At 36.0% G+C, this 27,494-nt stretch overlaps 1 protein-coding gene and 1 long non-coding RNA gene across 3 annotated transcripts; both read right to left on the bottom strand.

Annotated features, from left to right (window-relative positions):
- Positions 1-13,616: 13,616 nt before the first annotated feature.
- LOC110785081 (uncharacterized) lies at positions 13,617-17,593 on the bottom strand. Of its 2 annotated transcripts, XR_008918585.1 has the most exons (4): positions 17,405-17,593; positions 15,280-15,507; positions 15,107-15,202; positions 13,617-13,843 (listed from the first exon to the last, which is right to left on the bottom strand). It is a non-coding gene; the product is annotated as an uncharacterized lncRNA (long non-coding RNA). The 2 variants fall into 2 exon arrangements; XR_008918584.1 differs by having other exon boundaries at positions 15,280-17,589.
- Positions 17,594-20,913: 3,320 nt separating this feature from the next.
- On the bottom strand, positions 20,914-26,730 carry LOC110785075 (uncharacterized). The gene is made up of 6 exons (XM_021989526.2): positions 26,584-26,730; positions 25,760-25,971; positions 25,602-25,662; positions 24,086-24,364; positions 22,337-22,722; positions 20,914-21,268 (listed from the first exon to the last, which is right to left on the bottom strand). The coding sequence occupies exons 1-5, from the start codon at positions 26,728-26,730 to the stop codon at positions 22,504-22,506; spliced, it is 918 nt and encodes a 305-aa protein (XP_021845218.1). The 3' UTR covers positions 20,914-21,268; positions 22,337-22,503.
- Positions 26,731-27,494: the final 764 nt, after the last annotated feature.

The raw sequence follows: 27,494 nt of genomic DNA, 5'->3' as shown, positions 1-27,494 counted from the left end.
TGAGCCCACAAGGTATAATAAGCCTATTAAAATTAACAAAAAGAAAAAAAAAAGTCAATAAGTGGTAAATACCACAAGTCCTTGAGAAAGTGGGCTAGTTTCGATGATTGAGAGGGATCTTGAATATTTATTAAGTAACGTTTTCCCTAGTGATGATGAATGTCATTGCGGCTCAAGAATTGAGACTCTAGACCCATTACTAAAATTCTTTAATCTTACAATCCAATATTCTCTTAGCAAAAGTCAATTTTGGGGGAGTCAATGTGCATTTTAGGTGGTCGTGATCTTATTAATCCATTTGAGAACAATTTTTGAATTTTCGATGCCTTATTGAACCTAATTGATGATTCGATGCTTTGATTGTGATTCTCTTGCACCTTAGATTAATCTATCCCCTACATTCCTAATTCATGGATGCATCTTAATCATGGTTGTGCTTTGATAGTTTGTTTGAATCGACCATGTTTGGTGAACCATGTTTGATAAGATGACTTTGGGCGAATGTTTTAATAGTGTTGAATAAGAGTTATGGGTTAATCTTATTGGAAACCCTTGCGAGATCCCACTCGCCCTCATGAGCGATTGTGGGGTTCAAAGAGCTTGTTGCATGTGCTTAAATGCAACTGTGATTCCTACGACAGTGAGTTAGTGTGCATTCTTGTAGTTCTTATTTTCGTAATTTTGATTTTTAATAAATAAGCTCATTCTCCTTCCCGTTTTTCATTCTAGCTTTGCTTGGGACAAGCAAAGGGTTAGCTTGGGCGAGTTTGATTAACGACATTTATGTCGCTCTTAGCTTAGGATTTCATTTCATTTTATTAGGATTTTATTATTATTTTAACTTAGTTTTATCATTTTTAGTTCGTTTATCGTGTTTTTGCATTAACCGTAACATTACCCCGTCCTACGTATATTTTAGTCGTTTTTGCTCTAAATGCGCCTTTTATGCTATTGCGTATAGTCATTTGGAGTATTAACGTGTTAAATAATGTGAATTTAAGCTTAGACGATGATTGAAATGATTTACGATTTGTAAAAATGTGATACGAATTAATAATGTGCTTTTCCGAATTAATAACGTGCTATCCGAATTGTCGATGTGCTATACGATTTTATAATGTGCTAGGCGATTTTCTAATGAGCTATACGACGTTGTTTGCGTGCAGCGACGACTTCATGATGTGCAGCGACGACTTCACGTTATGCAACGACGAAGCATCACACCACTGCACGAGCCATAGCACAAAAGCAGCCTTGGCAGCCTCGATGCGCCCGCACGCAAGGGATGTGCGCCCACACAGGCTGCGCGCCCGCTCCTGAACTCGTCGCGCCCGCACACTCACCAATATTGAGGTTGAAAAGTTCCTGCCATGGACGCATAAGTTGGACTTCCCGGTCGGTGCACCCGCACCTCTGGCCGCCGCGCCCGCACTGGAATCGTATTTAACCAGCAGTTGCGATTTTTGAGTGAGTTTTTGGAGATTTAACTTTTTTGATTTTAGGTTTTTTAGAGTAGAGCAGCGATTTAGAATAGAATAGGGTAGCATTAGTTAGAGTTAGAGTGAAGATTCGAAACGAATTAGTGGAATTAATTTGAATTTCGTTTCAGTTTTTTTGATTTTGTTCTTCGCATTTTCGTTCCAATTTCTGCAGTTTGGTTTTTCCCCTTTTTTGGTTCGTGCAATAGAACACAGCAGCGTAGATAGAATGGCAGTTAGCAGCAGTAGCATTAGAGAAGAATAGAGCATTTGGATTTCGGTTTTGTTCTTTAGATTTTCGATTTAGGAATTAATCTCTTAAATTTTCATATTTTATTTTCTATATTTTTTTGATTTTTGTTCTTCATTTTCATAATTTTGTTCTTCATTATTGGGCTTCAAATTTCAGTCATTAATGGTATAATTCTCTCTTCTATTCCTTAATTTATATAATTTTTTTGTTCTTATTATTTAATTAGTTTATGCTTGGTTTTGTGATGTGAATTTTGAGTGTTTTGATTGAATTTTGTTGGATTTTGGCTTTTGAATTTTCATGTTTGATTTAGTTGATTGAATTAGTTCGATTTGCTTAATTAGTTTAACGATTAGGATTTTGTTTAGTTTAATCTTATTTTTAATCATGTTATTTGAATAGTCATTATTTAGAGATTAGAGTTGAAGCCTTGGATATAGAATTGGGGATTTTTGGAGATTATTTTGTGATTGATTTTGAGATTAAATTGATTAATTGATGTTTGATTCCATGTCTAGTTAGTTTAGGATTAGCTAACCTAAATTGCTAGAATATTGGAGTGTTTGGCTTCAAATTGGCGCGAGAGCGTGATTCGTTGTTTGTATTACTTTCGCTTGATCGTTCGTTCATAATTTCCTCTTCGAGTCTTGATTGTAGCGAAAGCTAGATTATGATTGGTTGAGTAGTGCTTGTCGAAGCCACAAATTGGTCATTGCATTCATTTATTAGTCATTGCATATCATGAGCATTTAGGATCTTGGGAACTCCCAATTCAAATTTAATTGCAAATTCCCGAAATCTCTAGAGTTTCTTTACTTGTTCACATTTCATACTTTTTGATTTCAATAGATTCATACAAACATACAAACATTTCCGTTTGTGCTAGCTTGTGAATGCAATTAGTTTAATAAGTGAAATATATCCATTCTCTTGGAACGATCCCGAAACTTACCAATATAGCCAATATAGTGTGTAGGCTAGGTGTTATAATCCAACCTTCTTTTACTTGTATTTCCCCTTTCTATTGCTTTCTAGGTTTTAGGGAGAATTATTATGTTACTGTAATTTCAGTGTTCACTGGCAAGATTTAGCTAATTCAAAATAAACCTCTATGAGGGGTATGAACCAATACCTCTCATCAGAAGTTGCCTTTGCTTAATTCATGTGTTGTTGCTAGCCTTTATAGATATTGTGATGTCGCATGCTTATAAGCTTTCCAAGACCCATCAAAGTGCCTCAAACTAGATACACTCTCGTCGACGGTCCCGCTTGTGCCTGTTGTGCCCACACAAGCGCCCCGTTCGACCCTCGACCCTCGCTCTTGTCGCCAATAGGCAAGAGTGCCCTTTCAGAATCAGACGCTTACTCGTGCCCCTACGAGTCACAAGACACTCATTCTGCACAAGGCTTGCCTCCTTGCCGCCACTAGGCAAGAGGGCGCCGCACGGATCCGGTGTCAAAACATTCGGACCGTGACAGTTGGTATCAGAGCCAAGGTTCAAACCTAGGCATCGAGAGACCCAAGGTAGGAAACTGAGATGGAATCAATCGAAGAAAGACTAGCCTGGTTGGAAGGCAAGTCAGAGAGCTGGACCCGACTCGAGGAAATTATGATTGGCCAAGCCAAAGAGATAGAAAGACTCGAGGGTGCGGTCGATGAGCTCATGCAAGAGTGATGAGCGACATTTATGTCGCTCTTAGCTTATGATTTTAGTTCATTTTATTAGCATTTTATTATTATTTTCGCTTAGTTTTATCGTTTTTAGTTCGTTTATCGCATTTTTGCATTAAGCGTTATATTTTCTCGTCTTGCGCATATTTTAGTCGTTTTTGCTCTAAATATGCCTTTTTGCGCGCATTCTCGTTGCGTAAGGTTCGTTTTGAGTATTAACGTGTTAATATTGTGTCATTATGCTTGTCGACGAGTTATATGCTTCACGATTTGCAAAAAAAGGATAAACGAATTAATAATAATGTTTTTGATTTTTAATAACATGCTTGACGATTTTCTAGTGTGCTATGCGATTTCGATATCATTGACTATTAGTTGTTTGTTGAGTGCAGCAACGATGTTCTTTGTGCAACACACGAGCAGCAAAGCAAAGCAAGAAGACCAGCTATGCACGAGCATAAGCACAGCACGAAGCAGAACAGAAACAGCCACAGCAATGGCACGCAGACAAGGCAATGATAGCAGCTGTTCATCTACCTTTGCAGCAGCCTCAAGTGCCCTCCAAAGAGCCCCCTTGCATCACCTTGATAGGAGGTTTGTAGCATCACAAGAGAAGCAGTCACGGCAGCCATATGCGCAGCACACAGTCGCAGCAACAGCACAGCAGTAGAGTGCAGCAGAATACAAGCAGCCACGCAGCTGTGGGCGCATCAGTCTGTGCGATCGAGTGCTGTCCTGTGCGCTCGAACAGACTGTGTGCGATCGAATGCTCAGCCTGTGTGGTCGAACAAAACTGCAAATTGTGGACAGTATGTCCTAAAACTGTTGTGCGACAGAATGCTTATCTCTGTGCGACCGCACAGAATCTGTGCGACCAAACGTACCCTCAATTCGATCGAATGTTGTTGTGGGCTGCTATTATAAAAACGAAATCGCAGCATTTTATTCATTAGGCTTAGTGAGGCTTTCATTTTGTAAAAACACGTAATTAGTTTTAGGATTTCAAAATTAGAATTCTCTCTCTAGAATTAGTTTAGGGCTTAGATTAGAGATTAGGATTAAGGATTCTTAGCCTCAAATTCTTGATTCTAAATTCAATTCAATCATCTAATTTTCAGATTTCCTTCCTTTTGCTTTGAGTTTTGTTCTTCATTTTTGTGCTTCAAGTTTGATGCAATTTCTTCATTTCAAGGTATAATTCTAATTCTTCTTTTGTTTTGTTCTTTAATTCTTTAATTGCTTCATTAATTTCGTTTATGCTTTGATTTCTAGAATTAGTTTCATGCTTTGAATGTTCTTGATTTTTCCCCAATTGTTGTGGTTTTAATTTTCTGAATTTTATTGTTTCAATTAGCTTCATTAATTCAATTAGTTTCATGATTAGGATTAATATTAGTTTAATGTTGATGTTAATCATGCTAATTGAGTAGTTTAGTCTAGAGGTTAGGGATGAAGCCTTGGCATTGAATTTGGGGAATTTTAGGGAAAATTCATGATTGATGTTGTGATTAAATGTGATTTAGTGCTAGGATTTTCCATGATCAATTGAGTAGTAGTTGCAAATGCTAGTTGATTGAGTTAGATTGGAATGTATGATTTAGGTTTGGCAAGACATTGTGAGCCTAATTCATGCAAGTGAATGATAGTTCCTATTATATGCTTGCTAATCTAGCTTAGGACTATGCGAAAGCTTTCCATGGGCTAGGTTGCTTCGCGTGCTCTATCCGAGAGGTGGCGAGCACGTCATTAGTTTTCATTCCCCTAATTGCTATGTCGTTTCATATTCATGAATGTCTTGACCTTGTTATTTCTTTGATTTGATTCCATTGCCGATTCCCGATTCCTCTAGAATTCCTTTATTTGTTTGCATTTCTAGCTTAGATTAGATTAGTTCAAAAAACTCAAATTCCATCCGAACTAGCTTGTGAACGCATAGATTGATAAGTCAAACATATCCATTCCTATGGGACGATCCCTATACTTGCCGCTATAGTCCATATAGCCGGTTAGTTAGGTGTTTTATAAATTTTGTTTGGTGAGGTGAATTTCTATTCAACGACGGAAAAACGCCTTATCAAAGAGAAAGAAGCGCTTCAGGAACAACTCAACTTTGTCCAGAAGCAAGCTGAAGATGCCCAAGACAAATGCGCGACACTGATGCGCACTGCAAGAACTGACTCGAGTGGAGGTGGTGCGATGAAGATCAAACCTCCAAAGCCTCGAGACTACAGTTGGGCAAGAGACTCGAAGGAAGTTGATAACTTCCTCTTCGACATGGAACAGTACTTTAGGATTTGTCAGCTGAGCAACGATCTAAAGGTTGATAGTGCGACCATGCACTTTTCGGATGATGCGAAGCTATGGTGGCGCACAATGCACGCCGACATCGAAGGTGGGAAGATCAAGATAGATACTTGGGAAGAGTTCAATAAGGAACTCAAAGATCATTTCTACCCAGAGAACACCGAGTTTGTTGCAAGAATGAAGCTGCAGGAGATCCGCCACAAGGGCCTCATTCGCGACTATAAGAAAGAGTACTCGGCTTGCATGTTGGACATCCGTGACATGAATGAAAATGATCAGTTGTTCAACTTTGTTCACGGGCTACAAGAATGGGCACAACGTGAAGTATTGAGGGCGAAGGTTGACACCCTTTCGGCCGCTATGACTGCTGCAGAGCGATTAATGGACTACTCTGCTGGGAGGGGCCATCGCTCAGAAGAAGAACAGAGGGGGACGCCTACAAGTTTGGAGGGCCCGACTCCAAACTCACCTAAGAGCGCAACAAGTGGCTCGAAGGTGCCGTCCAGCTCAGTCGGGGGATTCAAGCCAAGAAGTGGGGGAGGCGACTCTCAGAAATCATGGTCGTCGCCATCCCAATCAACAAGAGAATCCAAAGTCGGCACGCCCTCGGGAAACATTAGTAGGCTGAATTGCTTGCTATGTCGAGGCCAACACAAATGGTGGGAGTGCAAACACAAAGGGGAGATTAACAACCTCCAAAAGAGACTGTCGACAATGACCGTCAATGAAACAGGCGAGCCCGAAGAAGAACAAGATGTGCAGCCTCAGATAATGGGTTCCATATACAGAATGGGCGCCATGAGAATGATACCTCAAGAAGAAGAAGAAGAAGAAGAAGAAGAAGAAGAAGAAGAAGAAGAAGAAGAAGAAGAAGAAGTCCGACACCTGTCGGCATTGCGAGTGATGAAGCCCCAGAAGAAGGCGACATCCCAGAAGCAACCTCGCATCAGATACCCACCAAAGCGAGTGATGGAGCCACACAGAAAGGCGACATCTCAGACACAACCTTGCAGCAGATACAAGAATCAAGATGCTAATTCGGGCCAAGCTGCTCCAAGAAAGAAACAAGAATCAAGGAAGACTTGGATTCACAAGAAGCATCAAACCCAAGCCAACAAGACTCCAACAAAGACAAAACAAGCTACCAAGGGACAAGAAGGTCAAGGAAAACTCCAGCAACCGCCATCAACCAACGGTGCAGCAAAGACTACAGAGTTTAAAATAGGAGCTTTTTTTTTATCCATTGTGATTCTTGTAAGTCGACGAGGTCGTCGACAGCTTAAGTGGGGGAGGATGTTAGAATTTCAACCTTCCTTTACTTGTATTTCTCCTTTCTATTGCTTTCTATGATCTTTCTAATAGTTTTCTAGGCTTTAGGGAGAATTATTATGTTACTGTAATTCCAGTGTTCACTGCCAAGATTTAGCTAATTCAAAATAAACCTCTATGAGGGGTACGACCAATACCTCTCATCAGAAGTTTCCTTTGCTTAATTCATGTGTTGTTGCTAGCCTTTATAGATATTGTGATGTCGCATGCTTTTAAGCTTTCCAAGACTCATCAAAGTCCCTCAAAACAGATACACTCTCGTCGACGGTCCCGCTTGTGCCTGTTGTGCGCACACAAGCGCCCCGTTCGACCCTCGACCCTCTCTCTTGTCGCCAATAGGCAAGAGTGCCCTTTCAGAATCAGACGCTTACTCATGCCCCTACGAGTCATAAGACACTCATTCCGCACAAGGCTTGCCTCCTTGCCGCCAATAGGCAAGAGGGCATCGCACGGATCCGGTGTCAAAACATTCGGACCGTGACACTAGGTGTTTCTATAAATCTTGTTTGATTGAGCGGTGTTCGTCAACGAAGCGAAAAATGCTCGTCAGACACATAGATATATCATCCAATGGCATAGAAGATATACAATATATTTTAGTATAAAAAATTTAATTTTCACACAAATAAAAAAAAATACGAATATGATGAAGATTTAAGAATTTGATTTGGGATAATATTAAATTGATCATCACATATAAACATCTCACTATATATAGATGTAGTACTAATCTTCTACACCACACCTAATTTTCTAAACTAAATTTTTGCAGTGTGTATGATATATATATTTTTTAACGAAAAGTACTCATAGATTTATTTTGCATTTGTTTTTCCATATTTCCACTTTCATTTTTGCAAACGATTTTCATTCTATGTAAAACGAAGTACTCATAGATTTATTAATTGTGATGAATTTTATTTGTTCAAATGCAGCGAATGTGCAAGGATAAATGAGACAATAAGAAACCCAAAGCACACCCTCTTCTCAACTCTCTAAAGTTAATCCCCCTCTTTTATGAAGTATAAACTGATAGTAATTCTTTCTATTTTGAATAACAATTACATAAGATAATTTGATGGAAAAAGGTGGATCGAAATTCGTTACTCCGTATTTAAAATTTTAATTTTTTTTTAGTCCTAAAAGTTCTGATTACTTTGTACTAGATATAAGCTTGTGCGGGTTGTTTCTCAATGTATTCTTTAAAAAATTAACATTAAATTTAAGATAGAAATATGTAATTAAATATGCAATGATAGTAAGTGAATTGGTATACATTAAATATTTCAGAATGAAATATGTTTTACAAAATCAGAATAGGTGATAGAAATCTAGTACATTTTTTGTATGTGTTTATATGTTTGAAAAATTTTTCCAATACTTTTTTTCATTTGTATGTTCGCAGTAGATGTTTCAGCAAATTAATCAAATAGCTAGATATATACTAAGAAGCTCGTGGTAAACTTAACATAATATTTTAGAATATAACATGTTCTACGTTATGATAATGAGATGGCATTGGGTACTACACAATATAATTTATTTAATTTTACTCTCCAACAAACATTTCATGGAGTGCAATTTCAAAGTAGATTTTAATATTTTAGGGGCGTTTGGTTTGCGCATGGATAAACGGAATGGAATGCAGAAAGATAATCAAGGAGAAAGGAATAGAATGACCTTGATTCCCTCTACCTGTTTGGATATGTCCAAGAAACGGAATGAAATGCACCCTGATTCCCTTTGTGGTTGTTTGCTTCAAAGTAGTGAATCAAATATAAAATAAAACCAATCCAATCTTCAAACTTAATTTACTAACAAAAGAGATCTAAATTCCAAATTTCATCCATTCCTATAATGATTTCTCATTGATCAATAAACATATTACATAAAATGAATAAATCCAATAAATCAAACATTCAAATATCAAAACAACTACAATGTACAATCAGAATGGATCATCACAATGAGCAAAAAAATTAAATCCCCAAAAGGTAAAAGTTAAGGTTAAGGTTAAGATTAAGATGGAATTTTAACATCTTGGGTCTGCAAAGTCTCTGATGTTAAGGTGTCAATAGCCGCAATTCTAACTCAGCAGCAAAGACTTAACTACATTTGTGCATTAAGAAGCTTTCATGTTAATTATCCAAGCCCACACTATCCTGAAACACGAGGAGTGATGAACATCAGAACAAACCAATCAAGGATAGTTGCTGTATTCTAACATAGGAATGGAATACCCCACAAGAACACAAACCCAGCAAAATTATTCCCACAAGAAAATATGAATTCTAGGTTAGTACATTTTGAGCAAAAAACAGTAAATCCCCACAAGAACACAAACCCGACAAGAACACAGGAATATTATAAGTTCATTCCCTTTCCCTTTTCTAAAGACCCCCAACCAAACGCCCCCAAAATTGTTATATATTTGTTTTAGTACAACATACTCCGTAAGATAGATTTATAATTGTTATATGGCAACTCTGTTGTAATTACATGATGACTTTTAGTACTTCCTACTACATATATTTATAGTTTAATTATTGTATTACAAATTTTTATAATCAAAATATTAACTACGTAGAAATTATGGAGATAATTAATACAATAAAGGGTATGTTGATAATAATGCAAAGCGTAGTATTTGGATTGTTTTTTGCATGGAAAAATTCAGCTAAGCCCACAGCTGTACCGTGGCCAAGGATGCTTTGCCAGTATTGCCACGCATAAACAGCGGAGCTTGCTGGTTATTAAAGACAATTGTTGCTGCAAATTGCAATGGACTCTTAACCAATTAGGAAGAAGATTTTGCAAGTATATCAAGTTAAACATGCGGGTCCCACTTGGAAAGTTTTCCTTTTTATCAAGAATCTTTGTAGTCTCCTACTACTCTACGTATTACGGAGTATATGTTTTTCATAATGATCAGCTACAAAAATATATACGAAATTACCCAAAAAACACAATACACCAAAACACAAACCCTAAACCCTATTAGAGATCTGAGCAGTTCTTGAGCAGTTTCATCTTCTGAGTTCGGGTGCACGAATTTAGAGGAGGATTGTGTTAACCTTGGGGGGCGTTCGTCACTTGAGAGCCTGTACCGGTAGTGGCGAAATTCGCTTCTAAGTCAGTGGCCTTCATACCACGACACAATCATTGTAATCCGGAGATTATCGATCAAGTAAAGTTAATAAATTTCTCTTATTTATTTGATTTCAATAGCGTAATATTTCTTACAATTTAGAAGCGAAATTTTACTATTGAAATCATGTCTGGATTACCGCAATCTCATCTGATGTTAGATCTGTCAAAATTAGAACCGCTTGATGGAACTAATTATAAGAGGTGGTCTCAAAAATTGTTAATTTATTTTGAACAAGCTGATATTGATTATGTGTTGTTCAATGATCGCCCTATCCCTACAACCTCATCTGAAAATACAATAACTGTTCTTGATACACCTGTTCAAACTAGAAAATCAACTAGTAGTACAACTGCTGCTACGAGTAATGAGGAGTATGTTAAAAAGTATGACAAAGACAATAAGATTGTTAGGGCTCACATGGTGTATCACATGGCTATCCCAATTTTTGATCTTTGTATTAAAGAAAAATCGGCTAAGGCAATTTGGGAATCTCTTGAGAAGAAGTATGGTGCAGATGATGCTGGGAAGAAGAACTATGTTACTGGAAATTGTCTCAATTTTAAGATGGTTGATACTAAGCCTGTCATGGAGCAAGTCCATGAATATGAAACCTAGTTGCTGAAGTTCTTGCTGAAGGCATGAAAATGTGTGAAATCCTTCAGGCTAATGTATTGATTGAGAAATTGCCTGATTCCTGGTCTGACTACAGGAACCGTCTGAAACATAAGAAAAGGGATTTGACTCTTGTTCAGCTAGTGAGTCATATGAAGGTTGAAGAAGCAAACCGGCTCAAAGATACTCCATTGAAACCCAAGAATGAACTTGTTGTGAGAGCTAATCTTGTTGAAACTAATGTTAATTCTGATAAGAATGCAGGTCATGGAAACTTGAACAGGGGAAAAAGTTCAGGAAACTCTAAAAAAGGCAAGTTTGTGCAGAAAGGGAGAATTGAGAAGAAGTTCACAAGTGTGTGCTATGGTTGTGGAAAGGAGGGACATTACAAGTACCAGTGCCGGAACAATAAGAGTAACAACAGGGCTAAACCAAAGAGTGAGGCTCATATTGCAGAGATAGATGATTTGATAGCTGCTGTGATTTCTGAGGTGAACCTGGTGGAAAACATAACTGAGTGGATTGTTGACGCAGGGGCTTTGAGACATTTTTGTGCCAACAAAGACATGTTCGTGGAATTTGAGAAAGCTGAAGAGGGCGAACAAGTCTACATGGGAAATTCAAGAAGCTCTGAGGTACTTGACAAGGGCAAGGTGCTTCTCAAGCTCACTTCTGGCAAAACACTAGCTTTACACAATGTACTGTATGTACCATCCCTTCGTAGGAATTTAATTTCTGGTGCTTTGCTAAACAAAGTAGGTGTTAAGTTAGTCTTTGAAGCTAATAAGCTTGTTCTGACTCGCAATGGCGAATATGTAGGAAAGGGATACCTGAATGGGGGTTTATTTGTTCTTGACTTTGTATTTGATTCTACCATGAATAAGAGTTATTCTTCTGCTTATATTGTTGAGTCCATTGATCTGTGGCATAGTAGACTGGGACATGTGGGGGTGAGCAAATTGAAACGTATGAAGAGCTTAAATCTGCTCCCGAATATGACAATTGATGGACACAATAAATGTGGTATATGCGTTGAGTCAAAGTTTGTGAAGAAACCATACAAACCAGTCACAAAGAGGAAAAAGAAGATTGATGGTTCAGTTGAAAGGTTCAAGGCCAGGCTTGTGATTCGAGGATTCTCACAGAAGTTTGGTGTTGATTATTTCTATACTTACTCTCCTGTGACTAAAATAGCTACTATTCGTATCTTATTTGCGTTAGCATCTGCGTTTAATTTGATTGTTCATCAGATGGATGTTAAAACAGCTTTCCTAAATGGAGATCTGGAGGAGGAAATCTACATGGAGCAGCCCCCTGGATTTGTAGTTCCTGGGATGGAGAATAAGGTATGCAGACTGAAAAAATCGTTATATGGTTTGAAGCAGGCACCGAAGCAATGGTATGAAAATTTTCATAACACTATTCTTAGTTTTGGCTTTGTGGTGAATGGCAGTGACGCGTGTGTCTACACAAAGATGTTTGGTACTGAATGTGTGATTATATTATTATATGTTGATAATATGCTCATATTCAGTGCTAGTATAGATGCCATAAATGAAACTAAGAACTTCTTGTCCTTCAAATTTGAGATGAAAGAGTTGGGTGAGGTTGATGTGATACTTGGTGTGAGAGTCACTAAGATCAACAAGGGCTACATGTTGTCTCAAACCCATTATGTGGAGAAGATCTTGAAGAAGTTTGACTGCTTTGATGTGGTGCCCGTGAGGACGCCGTGTGATCCGAACAAACATCTGTTCAAGAATAATGGAACGAGTGTTTCTCAGGAGGAATATTCCAAGGTGATTGGTAGTCTTATGTTTCTGATGAATTGCACTAGACCTGACATTGCTTTTGCTGTAAGTAGACTTAGTCGTTATACCCATAATCCAAGCGGGGAGCATTGGAGTGCTCTTAAACATCTGTTGAGATATCTTAGAGGCACCATGGAATGGGGTTTAAACTTTACAGGTTTCCCATTAGTTCTCGAAGGATACTGTGATCCGAACTGGGTGACAGACAGTGATGAGGTGAGCTCAACAAGTGGGTATGTTTTTACCTTGTGTGGAAGTGCAATTTCATGGAAGTCATCTAAAAAAACGTGCATAGCTCGGTCTACCATGGAGTCGGAGTTCATTGCTTTAGATCTTGCAACGCAGGAGGCCGATTGGTTGAGAAACTTGTTAGCAGACATTCCATTATGGGGTAAGCCAACTCCTTCAGTACCTATTCATTGTGATTCACAAGCTGCCATAGCTGTTGCGAAGAATAGTGTGTATAATGGCAAGAAGAGACACATTCGTGTCAGACATGAGTATGTAAGACAGTTTATTGTGAATCACTAGAGGAAAAAACCTCAAGTGCGGGCTCATTTTAAGGGGTTTAGTGCGGGCTTTTACATGTGCAGCACATGGCCTGCCCGCACTTGATTTTTCTCTAGTGCTGCCAAAATATTGGCAGCACTTGATGTTTCAAGTGCTGCCAATTTGGAAAATGAGCCCGCACTTGACATATTTTGTGCTGCCAATTTTAGAATATGAGCCCGCACTTGATATATTTGGTGCTGCCAATTTTTAAAATGAGCCCGCACTTGACATATTTGGTGCTGCCAATATTGAAAATAAGCCCGCACTTGACATATTTGGTGCTGCCAAATTTGAAAATGAGCCCGCACTTGACATAGAAATAGGCAGTACAAGCATAAAAATGAGCCGCACTTGGCCTATAAATGAGCCGCACTTGATCTAGATTTGTTGTATAACCAATTTCCCTGCTACATATTACAATTGGACCACGCCGCTGATTAACCTCCATACGTCATATAAAAAGTATCCAATTATATAGATAATTAAATTAAATAGTATATAATTGTAAATATAAAAGTCAATTACATTACAATCGTATGAAAAACTAGCTAGCATCCATAATTTAAGATTCAGTACAAGAAAATATCAAAGACAATCACTAGTAATGAATTTTGCCAACATTTCTCGAACTTCATCTATCTCCTCAAAGGTGAAAGGCCGCTCCCTCGGATTATTGAATACCTTAAAAAGATCGACCATCAAAAAATATATATACACTTTAGTTATATTTAAATATTGAATCGTACAATAAATTAAGACTTAATTTGTTCATAACAAAGAAATAATGAACCGTATAATAATAAAATTGGTTAATTTCGGTCCCAACTTTCATCTAATGAACTTAAATAAATATTTTTAAGTCCTTCCATGTTTAATAAACTTAGTTTTATGTTTCAAAGACTCATTCTCACCCATTTTGGTGAAGTTATGCACATTTAAGCCTCGTTAGTTCATGATCGGTCTCATTTTCACTAAATGGCTAATTTCGGTCCCAACTTTCAACTAATGAACTTAAATGAGTATTTTAAAGTGTTTCCATGTTTAATACACTTAGTTTTATATTTCAAATACTAATTATCACCCATTTTGGTGAAGTTATGCACATTTAAGACTCATTTGATCATTATCGGCCACATTTTGACTAAAATGGCTAATTTCGGTCCCAACTTTCAACTAATGAACTTATATGAGTATTTTAAAGTTTTTCCATGTTCAATACACTTAGTTTTATGTTTCAAAGACTCATTCTCACCCATTTTGGTGAAGTTATGCACATTTAAGCCTCGTTAGTTCATTATCGGTCACATTTTGACTAAAATGACTAATTTCGGTCCCAACTTTCATCTAATGAACTTAAATGAGTATTTTAAAGTATTTCCATGTTTAATACACTTAGTTTTATGTTTCAAATGCTCACTCTCACCCATTTGGTGAAGTTATGCACATTTAAGCATCGTTAGTTCATTATCGGTCACGTTTTGACTAAAATGGCTAATTTCGGTCCTAACTTTCAACTTATGAACTTAAATGAGTATTTTAAAGTATTTCCAGGTTTAATACACTTAGTTTTATGTTTCAAACACTCATTCTCACCATTTTGGTGAAGTTATGCACATTTAAGCTTCGTTAGTTCATTATCGGTCACGTTTTGACTAAAATGGCTAATTTCGGTCGACTCAATTTTAAGAATTACCGAGTATAAGAACAGTTGGTATGTTTATTTACCTGAATATATTTATGTGATGTGGTTTCTGATTTCTAAAATTCTGAAAATAAGTCTACTAATAGTTCCCTAGATAACATGGTTGCAAGAAAATCAAGAAAGTGGCATCCAAATATAGCTTTAATCATTTTGATATCTTACAGTTGCATAATAAGTTGATAACAAAAGCCATTATTATATTGCAGGAAAGAATGAAAGATTAACTTGTAGCGTAAAGCTACCTTATCATGCCATCATCTTGATTAGTTCCAGGCACTGGCTTGAACAGACCGTCAGTTATCTCAACCTTGGGATACTGAGTACGCACAAACGAAAAGCTAAACAATACACCAAAATATGTACATATCAGAAGTGTCAAAAAAGTTGTGAAGTGGTTAGGAGTATTGAGCCTTACAGAAAAGTAGGCTGACTGCTCACCGAGACCTTCAGAAAGTTGTTCCAATGTCACTTGTTGTCCAATCCCGTTCTTCATACTAGATGAGAACATTCTGCCAAAAAAAAAACTGGACGGGAAGCTTAACAATGGCCACTGAGCACTGGCACTGGCCTGTTGTTCCAATGTCACTTGTTGTCCAATCCCTAAGGACCTTCTGAAGCTTAACAATAGCCACTGAGCACTAGCCTGTTGCAATAACAAACTCCAAACTAGCTATTGCACTATAAAGTATAAACACATCAAACTAGATATTGCAAGACAACATTCAATGTGAAGCAGTACTTAAAATGAAACAACAACAACAATAGTACAAAGCTACTGGGAAGTTTACAGGTTCGAAAACCACAGCTTGATTCCTAGCTCTTTGGTTAAAACAGAATACCTTGGTTACTTTAATGGAAATTTAAGTGTAATCCATAAAAGAGTGGATGTTAAGATTACCTTAGCTCCTAACACAAAGCTTAAATATATTTTAATGAAACTTGACACAATTTTAGAGACCTTATTTGTTACTTCGTAAGAAATAGCACCAATTATAAAGGTACAAGACTAACATAAGATTAAGGACTAATTAGAAAATTATCCATGACTAGCCTCAAAGCACTTTAATTCACCCTTGAATCTCGTTTACAGAGCTTTGACTCTTTCTGACCTTTGTGGGTCATCTAAAACCTCAAAACCCCCCAAAGGTTATAACATCCAAGTACCAGAACAGAACATGATCTTGTCTTAATTGCACTTTATGTACTAATATAGACCTAGATAAACTCCCTCATCTCTGCTCTGATAGTCTGATGTTACAAGCTTTTACCAAGTCAAAATAATCTCCTGCTGTCTGTATTACCACATCACTTCTCTTGTTAAGGGAAGGGAAGGGAACAAAATATATGTTCCGTATAGAACAGAACCAATATCTATTATTCTACTCAACGTAACTAAGTAAGACCTGCCGGTATCGCCTGCCCTTTACATCAGGAGAAGTTTTTTTCAGAGATTTGTCCACACTGATCATTACAAATGAGCTACAACTACAAGGTTCTAAATACAAAGATTGATTTGGTTAGTTGAATTTTACAGCTAACTTGTAATGCGCATAAGCTAAGAGATTGCAACTATTATAGATGGTAGAACAATAAAACGGAACCAATGATTTGACAGGGATCCTGATTTTAACCTATCAGCATCACTCGCTCCTTTGTAACATGAGTCAACTCCATCTTTAAAAAAAAGGTTCCCTTCTTTTTTCAGAGAGGGAAGGACGATGGCTCCAAGTAAAGCACTAGACTGACTATCGTTCTGGGAACAGTAAAACAATTTGACTTCGAGGATACCAATTCTAAAAATGAAACTTAATTTTTTTAACATATAAGTAGAAATGTCAAAATATGATAAGTGTTGCTTATAAAAAGAGGGTCACATAAAAGAAGATAAATAAGCACAAGAAAGAAAGAAGAACCTGACGAACCAAAGAATAAACCACAGAGGCGAAGGGAAATTAAGAAATAGGCTTATGGATTAAACACTAAGAAAAAGATGCTCGGTTAAGCAGGTTAAACTCTCCAAAGCCAATTGTGCCGAAATGCTTTTGAATATAGGAAGCTTAGAAGGCTAAAATATCTAAGATAATACTATTGTAATATTGTTGTACTAAAGGAACAACATGGCGATCCACACAGCAACAACGTTGATATAGTCGCACAAAATATAAACAAATCCTTTAAAGAACAATACCCATGTTTAGATTTGAGAATTTCAGATAATTCATAACTATAACAGTAATCGGCCAAAAACAAATACTGGCCATTCAATTTGGTTGGTTCTATTACTTCTATATGCAATCACTCCAAACAATAAACTAATTGCAGATTGGCGGCATTCAACAATATAAAATCTTGAAATCCAAATATGGAAAAAGTAACTTCCAAACAGCTAATTCATATGATCAAAATAAACCTTAGACATAATCCAAAAGAGATGAACACACCAAAACATAAAAATACTCTAACACCTCCAATAGATGCAATTTCAGGAGGATTAACTTTACCAGGATAAAATTGTATAGAAATTAACAGAGTACTTAAACCTGAATTAGTCTGATATGGAAGAGGGTAGAGATCACCGGCGGTGGAGGAGATCGATCTCCGGCGGTGAAGAAGCGACGGCGACGACAGAGGAGAGAGAAAACGAAGCTGAAGAGGAAGAAGGAAAAGAATCAGGAAGAGAGAAAACGAAGGATTCTCTTATTTTAGAAATATTTTTCTCTTTTTTTTTTAGAATATTTTAGAAATCTTATGTGCGGCTTTTGTAAAATGAGCCCGCACTTGAGTTTAAGTGCTGCCAATTTTTTAAAATAGCCCGCACTTGTAAAAATGTATTTTTTCTTTTATTTTTCATGCTCTCAAGTGCTGCCAATTTACTAAATGAGCCGCACTTGAAGGGAAGCACATGACGGTTTTTCCTCTAGTGAATGGTGTGATTTCTCTGGAACATGTTAGAACGGAGAAGAACCTAGCGGATCCTTTTACAAAAGGGTTGGACAGAAGGAAGGTACTTGATTCATCAAGAGGTATGGGTTTGAGAGATACTAAACCCGTGTGGTGAGCCATCCCGAAAGGGATGATGTATGTGAGTTAAAAGCTCTGGATGTATCTAGCCTCATAGACCGAGGTCACTTGTCTAAGTGATGTCATGAGATGCTCTATAGATACGGTACTTCTTAGCTTAGCCTCACAGACCGGGACCATTCGAGTTAATGATGTCGTGAGAAGATCTATATAACTAGCCTCACAGACATAGGCCACTCGAGCTAGTGGTGTCGTGAGATGACCGGTGAGTTGTATATATGGAAGGTTGAACTTAAATGTTCTTAATGTTCGTGGAACACCTGCGGTGAATGTGAAGGGGTGGCCTCCTTCTATGAGTGATGGGATATCTCTCTAGAGCGTTCACTAAGAGTCCCAAGATGAGCGGTCGTGTTCTTATCGAGGAATTGCTCAAGCTTCTATGGCAAAGTATGTGTTGTCGGGTAACTTTAATAATCTAGGAGTTCAATCCTTTTGGACACTCTCTAGACCGTTAAACACCCCACTCCACTATGTGTTAGTTCAAACCTTTGGATACTAACATTTAAGTACTTAACCTATTTTTACTGCTCATATTTTCTCAGTCCAGTTTAGCTTTGCCTTAGTGGGGATTGTTGATAATAATGCAAAGCTTTTTAGTATTTGAATTGTTTTTTGCATGGAAAAATTCAGCTAAGCCCACAGTTGTACCGTGGCCAAGGATGCTTTGCCACGCATAAACCGCGGAGCTTGCTGGTTATTAAAGACAATTGTTGCTGCAAATTGCAATGGACTCTTAACCAATTAGGAAGAAGATTTTGCAAGTATATCAAGCTAAACATGCGGGTCCCACTTGGAAAGTTTTCCTTTTTATCAAGAATCTTTGTAGTCTCCTACTACTCTACGTATTACGGAGTATATATTTTTCATAATGATCAGCTACAAAAATATATACGAGATTACCCAAAAAACACAATACACCAAAACACAAACCCTAAACCCTATTAGAGATCTGAGAAGTTCTTGAGAGGTTCCATCTTCTGATCTGAGCAGTTTTTGAGAAGTTCCATCTTCTGAGTTCGGGTGCACGAATTTAGAGGAGGATTGTGTTAACCTTGGGGGCATTCGTCACTTGAGAGCCTGTACCGGTAGTGGCGAAATTCGCTTCTAAGTCAGTGGCATTCATACCACGGCACATTCATTGTAATCCGGAGATTATCGATCAATTAAAGTTATTCAATTTCTCTTATTTATTTGATTTCAATAGCCTTTATTTCTTACAGGGTACACAAGCTTATTTACGTAAAGTCAAGCAAATTAAGACCTTAAAAGATGGTAGTATTTTAGTATTTATTATCTGTACTTTTTTTTTATCCCTACTGCTTATAAGTTTGTGCTACATAAATCCTAAATATTATCTTGATACAATACATCTTGTAGCACTACTAAAAATATAAGACTTAACGGCCACATTCATTATAAGTGAGCTTATCTCGTTTTGGCATTATCTTTGCTTTTATATTTTAAAGAATACATTGAAAATCAACCCTATATATTTGCTGAGCTATTAGAGCGCCACGTAAGAAATCTAATGGTTTCGACCAATGAATAAGATTTCAAATTTATTTTAGAATTAACAAATGTGTGTGCAATGTAGATAGTTTAATTAATTAATTACTAATATATACAAGTTATACAAATTCATCCAAAATCAAGTATTCTAAAATTAAAAAAAATATAATATAAAAGTAATCCAAATCAAACATTAATCTTCATATTTATGTAAAATAGACAGAAGACTTTTAGAAGTGTCCAATTAAAAATAAAAATTAATTTAATTTTAAAGTTACATAAAGATAACAATAAGTTTGGTATAATTGAGTTAATTTTAAATTATAAAAAATATAAAGTTGTATTTCCATCCTCATAATGTTCAGTTACTCTATTTTTTCATTTTTGCGGTACTAATCGAGACTATTTTAGCTGAGATATATTATAATGATAATAAATTTCAAGTTTCAGCCTTTTCATTGGTTCGTTCCCTAATTCGGAAGTTTATTTAGTCTAAATAATAAGTATGGGTCATTTGGGATATAATCTAACAAAGAGTACCCTTTTATTACTAGTTGTTGGCCGACGTGCTAACGCGTGCCGTCCCCCAAGTTAGCAAAAAAAAAATTGTGAACTTATTATTGTAATAATATAGTAATTACCATTTGAAAGTTATTATATTTGTATTCACAAGAAAAGACACTTGCTACATGTAAAATCGAAAAGTGTAATTAAATACATATTTAATTTAAACCAAGCTACAAATTTTATCCTAACTTCAAACATAACATATATATATATATATGAAGTATCATTGTTACCAAAAAAAAATTATCAATAACTCATACATACAATAATGCAAAAAAATCTTAAGAAATACATCTCTTAAACTGATTTCAACATAAACGTATCGCAACATTACGGAGAGAACAAAGAATTTTGACAACACAATAACATTTAACTTTTGCTGCTTGTTGCTTTTTTATCAACAATGATCATGATTTTTATGGAAGTTCCTGTTGCAACACAAGTTTAATATGATCCAGTTAAAATCAAATCAAAGACACACATTTATAACTAATTTCATAGATATAACTATGAAAATTCAAATACTACGAGACGATGGAGCTTTTGCCAAATAATTTGTCTCACCTCACAACTCGTATAGATTTTTTTATCCATAGCCAACTTGTTTTCCTAGTTCTAAAAAAGCCACCAATGAAAAACCAATCCACACCTCACATAATCAGTCCATTTTATAGTAGAAACTAAACTTTTCTATGCATTGTCAGGAAAATACATAAACATTTATACATTGTCAATGCATAAATGCACACCATTGTCAACAGAAACATTTATACATTGTCAACTGACAAAAAAAAGTTTATTTTTTTGGGATTAAACTTATTTTGAGGTGGATAAATGAACAAGTACTTCATAATAAGAAATACGATCAGGAGCTAAATAATGCAACAAGAGATACACTAAATAATACATAAATCCATATCTTAAATAATGCAACACCTCTTAGTTCAATTTATAAGCATGAGTTTTGAATATCAGGGATTTTCCTTGAGCTCAACTCGGCTAACACCTTTAACAGGAACCACACCATTGGCAACATTTAATAATATATAACTGGTGCCACAGTTCTAAATCGTGCAAAGCGAGGGTCTCGGGGCTAAAATGATGTACGTAACCGTTCATCTAAAATGTACAGAACCATTGAATGTTCATGAAAATTAGTGCTATCTATGGCCACCTAAGATAGAAAACTACCGCTCATTAACTTGCTTGACTTGATTGATTCAATATATCTTTCTTCTTATGAAGTCCTGCACCATAAAATATAGGAAGTGAGTCATTCTATATATTAGGAGAGGGCATAAAACATTCTCTCCTATTGTAAGAGGCCATAAAGTAATTAAACAACAAAATACCTCAAAATAAGTTTAATCCCAAAAAAAATAAACTTATTTTATCAGTTGAGTAGGCATTAACTATCCTCATTACCCCATCCTTCCTATATTCTCACAATATCCAATTTGTAGAAAAGTATATGGAGGTAGGCCTTTTGCAGACATCAATAAGAAAATTCATCGTGGGAAGAGATCCAGAAGGAAACCGAATGACTATAAAGACGGGCGGGGCGTGTACAAAAGAAATAGAGTCCAAGCAGACGGGTGATAAAATTTCAGAACCTTATATGGAGCTCTAGGTGGGATTCTCATATGAAGGAGGAGGCATATACAGTGCTTAATACATTTCATAATACATAAGAGTGGAAAAGTAATCATCTAATGACATAATACGTTAATCGACGACATAAATAAGGAAAGGGACATCAATTCCTTTTGCTTGGTTAAACCCCTGCTTAATTATTAAGGGACATGGTGCTAAAGTTCAAAGAGCCCCACTAAACATGGAGCTATTTAGTTCTTTCTTGTTGATTCAAGCTGCAAAAAATAAAAAAGTCCCCAAACTTGCACACTATTTAAATAGGAAAAATAAGTTTTATGCCCTCATGTACACGGAGTAATTAAACAACAAAATACCTTATTTCAAACCTGCATAGGTACCCAAAATCCCAATTAACAATTTACTTTTAATTTTCATTTAACATATTCTCAAAGATGACCACCAAAATAAATACAATAGTTCATAACACAAGGACAAAACAGTACACTAATTTGGAAATTGAAAAACAAAATAACACAAAGCCTAACCCAAATTATTCTCAAGTCTCAAAACACATGATAATAATCAGATCCCAAATTTTCAAACAAATTAAAAGTATCTTATGTAAGAGTATAATTTACCATATACAACACTCAAAATCCAACAAAAAAAAAATCAAAACCCATATCAAAACTCAATTAAAAACTTCAAATATCAAAACAAACCTAAAAGAAGATATCTTCCAAGGGCAAGTCGACGCCTATCTTGGGATCAATTTGAGACCTGGCCATCAATAAACGGAAATTGGTTACTACCAATGGAGATTGCTGAATCAAAATTTATACAATAGCATAAACTCTATACTCTTAAAAACATGAAACCAAATCGAGTTTCAAGCAAAGTAAAGCCCGATGTTAAAAAAGATTGCATAGCAATTCTCTGAGTATTCATTGAAATGTGAAAGCACTGCATTGCTGTCTTGCAACCTTCCTAATATCAGGTGTTGTGTTTTCTTGACTGAATCTATAGCCTCCGTATCCATCAGAGTTTTCACTTCATGAAAAACCTCCTTACATGCAGCCCTTATCGATGTCCTCTCTGATACTTTCATCTGTAAATAGAAACACAAGATATAGTCAGTATACGTCATTTCAAAAGGAAACAACAAGCAAGATGTAATAGATTCTTACAGCATAACACTAATATGTGAGTAAACATAAAATCAGAGGCAAAATCGTAAAAGTCAAGCATCGTTGTTTCTGGCCTCCTAGGAGCACAATATTTGATAAGAGTATGGAGCTTCTATGTTGAATTGTCATTGTTTAGGTGTTTCCTAACTGGTGCCTAGTAGATAATCTGACGCTAGCAAACAATAGCAATCTAACAGTAAGAAATTCGGTTCAAATAAGAACACAAACACAGTGGTCAGCTTCATTTTTGCTTGATTGCTTTATAATTTTCATTTCTACCTCGATTATGGAAAACACTGTATCACATATTACAACCCCTTGGAAAAGGTTTAAATGATGCAATGCAAATCAATAAGATAGAGAAAAGGATTACATAATACAACCCCCTGGGGAACTTAGATGATGCAATAGTAATCAACTGATGGAGCAAAGAATTATGCCCAGCACTCGATCAATCTTCTCTATCATCAAACAAAAATACAGAGTACCATAATCAAATGACAGTAAACGATCCTTTAACAACAGAACAGTGAGCCATTAACCAACTTCTGATGTATAGGCTGAAGTCTGAAGTCTGAACTACTTGCTCAAATAGCTCAATCCCAAATCAACTTTTATATTACCCCAAGACCTCTAAAATCTCCACCAATAAAAACGTTTGGATAGGAAGGTTAAAGCACACTACTTTACCCTTGCAAAAACAGAGATACTGTTTCCAGATTACACTAAACTAAAGACGGACAGGTATACCATTCCAAGCAGGGTATTCCAAGCAACATTCCCGTAAGTCAATTTTGGTTATTTAAAAAACTATGCATGTCAATACTACACCTAACGCCATCCTGAGATGAAGATGCTTCAATGACAAATGGCAAATTGGTCGGGGTGCTGCAAACTATATACTTCCTCTGTTCTTATTTAGTTGAGACGTTTCTTTAGTTATATTTGTTAATGCACATCTTTGATCATTTATATCTTCAATTATGTAAAAGAGAAGATCATATAAAGTTAGATATTTAGAAAATATTTATCGAGATGAATCTAACAAGATCACACATGATTATATTTACCTTACACATGAATCAATTGTATGAGTATAGAACAAAGGAAGTATGCTTTTGGAACAGCAAAAAAAAAAAAAGCAAACTACCGGTATATACGTAAGAGTATAAGACACTCTTTGGTCCAATAATATTTATAAATCCGCAATGGTCAACAGCTGAGTCCTAAATATTTTATTGAAGAGTTAAACAGCAATACCCAGACCTTTAAAAGGAAATTTACCTCAATGACTTTGGGCTCTGCTTCAGAGCTCAACAAACTGGATAGTACTTCAAGGCTGTTCTTGGTAATTTCTAGAAACTCTTTCTTTTGTTCAGCACTGAGACTGCAATAATTGTAAGGCAGCATAGCATCAGATGCATCATTTGACTCTGAGCCAGGAATTGGATAGCTTTCAGGTGGCGAGACTGCATGCTCGTCAATTAATGATTCCAAAGAATAATTCACGGGTAGAAATCCTCCATCTTCTACCTGAGAAGACATACTCCTCCTTTGCAACTTCTGTCAATTTGAATTGATGAAGAAGCAAAAGAGCAACACCGGCGATATTAGCATATTATTTAAGACCAATATAAACTTTGATAGGATGACATCAAATATGATACTTTTTCACAATTCCACAGGATGTTATATTTAAGCTGTACTAAGTAGAACCAGTGTTATTATGTTGCCTAATTACTTCACAAATGAGCTTTATGTTGCCTAATTACTTCACAAAAGCTTTATATTGGTCTTAAATGATATGTTAATATCTCCGATTAAGTGTTATTATGTTGCCTAATTACTTCACAAAAGCTTGTCAAGGATAGCTGGACGCATTGGAGTGTGACAAATAGTCAAATATATGACGAAAGTTACCAATCCAGCATCACATATAACGGAATGGTATAATTTCAATCTCAAACAAAATTAAAATCATATGAATAATTTGAACAAATCTCAGATGTCGAAAAAATCACCTATCAATACTTATTGATTAACAGTTTTTCTAACAAGTCCACAGGCACTTGTTATTGTTGTTAAGCCTCATCCATCCACAATCTAACTTTGGCGGCCAAAAAGAAGGGAATGATGAACCCAAAGAAAAGTCATTTAATGCTTCGTATCTTTCTCTTTAATTATGTGAGTACGGAAATATTTCTTTTCTTACCTATAAATTTAATTCCCTGAAATAGAATATGAACAAGGCTAATTAGAAAAACCGAATGACTAATTACTACACTTCCAAAATGTGCTGTAATTTTAATTTTAATAGTGTAACAAGCTGGCAACAATGCTTTGACAAAGATAAGATCAACATTTTTTATAATTCAACTACAATCTCCAACAGAATTAAAATCATTGGAATAATTTGAATAACCCAGATTCCATAAATAACATAAAGGCGCAAATGAATTTGAAGAAAAATAAGGAAGATGTCCTCATTTATCCTAAAACACACACATCCATCAAACATTGAATTCATAGATTGCAAACTATGAACAAAGTATGCATGTGTTAAAGCATTTCACCCAAATATTAACAAACTCATCAACAGCCAACATTCCGGCTCAAAATCATTCAAAATTACTTCTCAAGTTTGGCGAAAAACTGGCAAATAACTCAACTCCAAATTAAATTAACCTAATTTACACAATTCAAACTAATTACCAATAAAACTCTAATTACCAACCATTTCTTACACAAAATTAAATTAAATTCAAGAAACAAAAAATAAATTAGAAGAGAGAAAAATTACCTTGTGAACCAAGTCAAGAAGCTCAGCACCAGCTTTTGAATCAAAAACATCTTGTTGTTGGCTGCCATCAAAAATCAACAAAAAAAAAAAGAATCGAATAATGTCAGAGAATTGAAGAGAGATCGAAGAGAGATCGAAGAAAATGGTGAAAACCGTACCGAGGAGAAAGAGGACGAATTGATAGTGAGTAATAAGACCTCGTCAACCTGATGAGCGCGAGTTGTGAGCTGGAGGAGGAGAGGTAATGAAACGAAATCCATAGTCCCGGACTAAACAGGCCATACTGATGATCAACACGACATGTCAACGTTGATGCTATTGGTGATCTCAGATCTCCATCTGTAATTTTTCTTTTCTCTGCAATACCGATCTACAAGGGAACATTCTGCAACAATAAAAGGACAACTGAGAGATGTAATAAAAGGATAACTGAGAGATGTAAACCTTGAATTTGGTAAGTAACTAAGTACATAAGAAAGAGCACATGACGGTTTCATAACTCTATCATTATTAATAGGATGTTAACACCTCAGCATAATTATATATTCCGGCAATAATGAGCCAAGGACATCCCTTCAATATCTCCACTCCCCCATTTTGTATGCTAACTCCACCTCTCGATTTCTAAGGCCTCCTAACCATGCTACATCTCTCTACCTGTTTCAATATCCCTAAGATGGTGATCCTGGATACTCTGGATACTCTGAATCTCTGAAATCTTAAATATGCCTAAGATTTACTTTGACAACAGAAGTTAAGCTCTCTTTCACCAAACTCTGCCCATGTAACTCCTATTTGCTGATTTATTAGGATACAATGAATCAATGAGGTCAATCACTATTAGTTCACAAGTTTATTTCAGGTGACGAGCTGACAACAGATTTGATACAAGAATATAATCTGATCTAGAGTCTAGAGAGAATATAAGAAGTTAAGAATTACAGCAAAGTAAGATAAAATGAAAATAGAAGAGGCCCCCCACCTCAGGGAGAAATCCATTGTAATATAAAGCAAATAATGTTGGAAAGATTTTCGTTTTGGAGAGGTCAACTGTGGCTCCTATAACTGCAATAATAAGGGGCTGCACCTCATCCGCCTTACGAGAAAAACCAAGGGCATGTGTTTGCATCACATTAAATTAGTTTGTATTGTTATACAGAGTATTAGTATTATTTAAAACAAATTAGTTTACTATATTATATTAGTGTTACACAATATTATTCTTATTCATCATTATTTATAATTACAACTTAAATATAATCATTCAGCTTCCAAGATCAATTGATCCATCTAGGTTAGGACTCAGAAGCAGCTAAATCTCATTCAAATTACAAGCTACTGCAAAGTGTTTTTTAATTTTTTATGTAGGTTCATCAATACCAAAATATTGTAGATCAATTCATCGTATTCCATCATCTATTAGCTCCAACAAATCAGTCTCCCCTCCCCTCTTTCGTGCCCTTCTAGCACATTCCTATCATCTACGAAACAATCGGTACTGCAAAGCAAGTGCCACCCTTTAGTTCATCAAGTCCTCTACCTCGCCAGACAAAGCATCATACAATCTAACCAAATAGAAATCTCATAAAACCAAATTCATCCAAGTCATCCCCGCATTTTGCCTCATACTTGAAATTTAGTGAAATTCCATAGTCCTCCCCTCACTCATAATTCATGATCTTAACATAGCCAATATAAATTTATAATTGTACTATTACGGAGTATAAATAAAATTCATAGGAAACTATATTACCGACATCAAATTGACTAAAATTTAGCAATCAGCAAACAATAATAATAATTAAATAATTAAACACCCAAAACCCAGAAATCAGAAATCAGAAACGGAGAAACCCACCAAATTGCAGTAACAAACTTACAAAACCCCAATTA

This window comes from Spinacia oleracea, chromosome 4 (assembly GCF_020520425.1).
Source record: "Spinacia oleracea cultivar Varoflay chromosome 4, BTI_SOV_V1, whole genome shotgun sequence".
Lineage (NCBI taxonomy): Eukaryota > Viridiplantae > Streptophyta > Magnoliopsida > Caryophyllales > Amaranthaceae > Spinacia > Spinacia oleracea.
Note: the sequence above shows the minus strand (reverse complement) of the source record. Positions and strands in the feature narration are given on the sequence as shown.

Bases quoted from the DNA above. Each gene is read 5' to 3' on its own strand.
- LOC110785075 (XM_021989526.2), bottom strand. From the start codon at position 26,730: ATGCAAACACATGCCCTTGGTTTTTCTCGTAAGGCGGATGAGGTGCAG. The intron at 25,663-25,759 runs GTACGGTTTTCA...TTTTGATGGCAG, and splicing joins ATTCGTCCTCTTTCTCCTCG to CCAACAACAAGATGTTTTTG. The intron at 22,723-24,085 runs GTAAATTTCCTT...TTCTATTTACAG, and splicing joins CAGAGCCCAAAGTCATTGAG to ATGAAAGTATCAGAGAGGAC.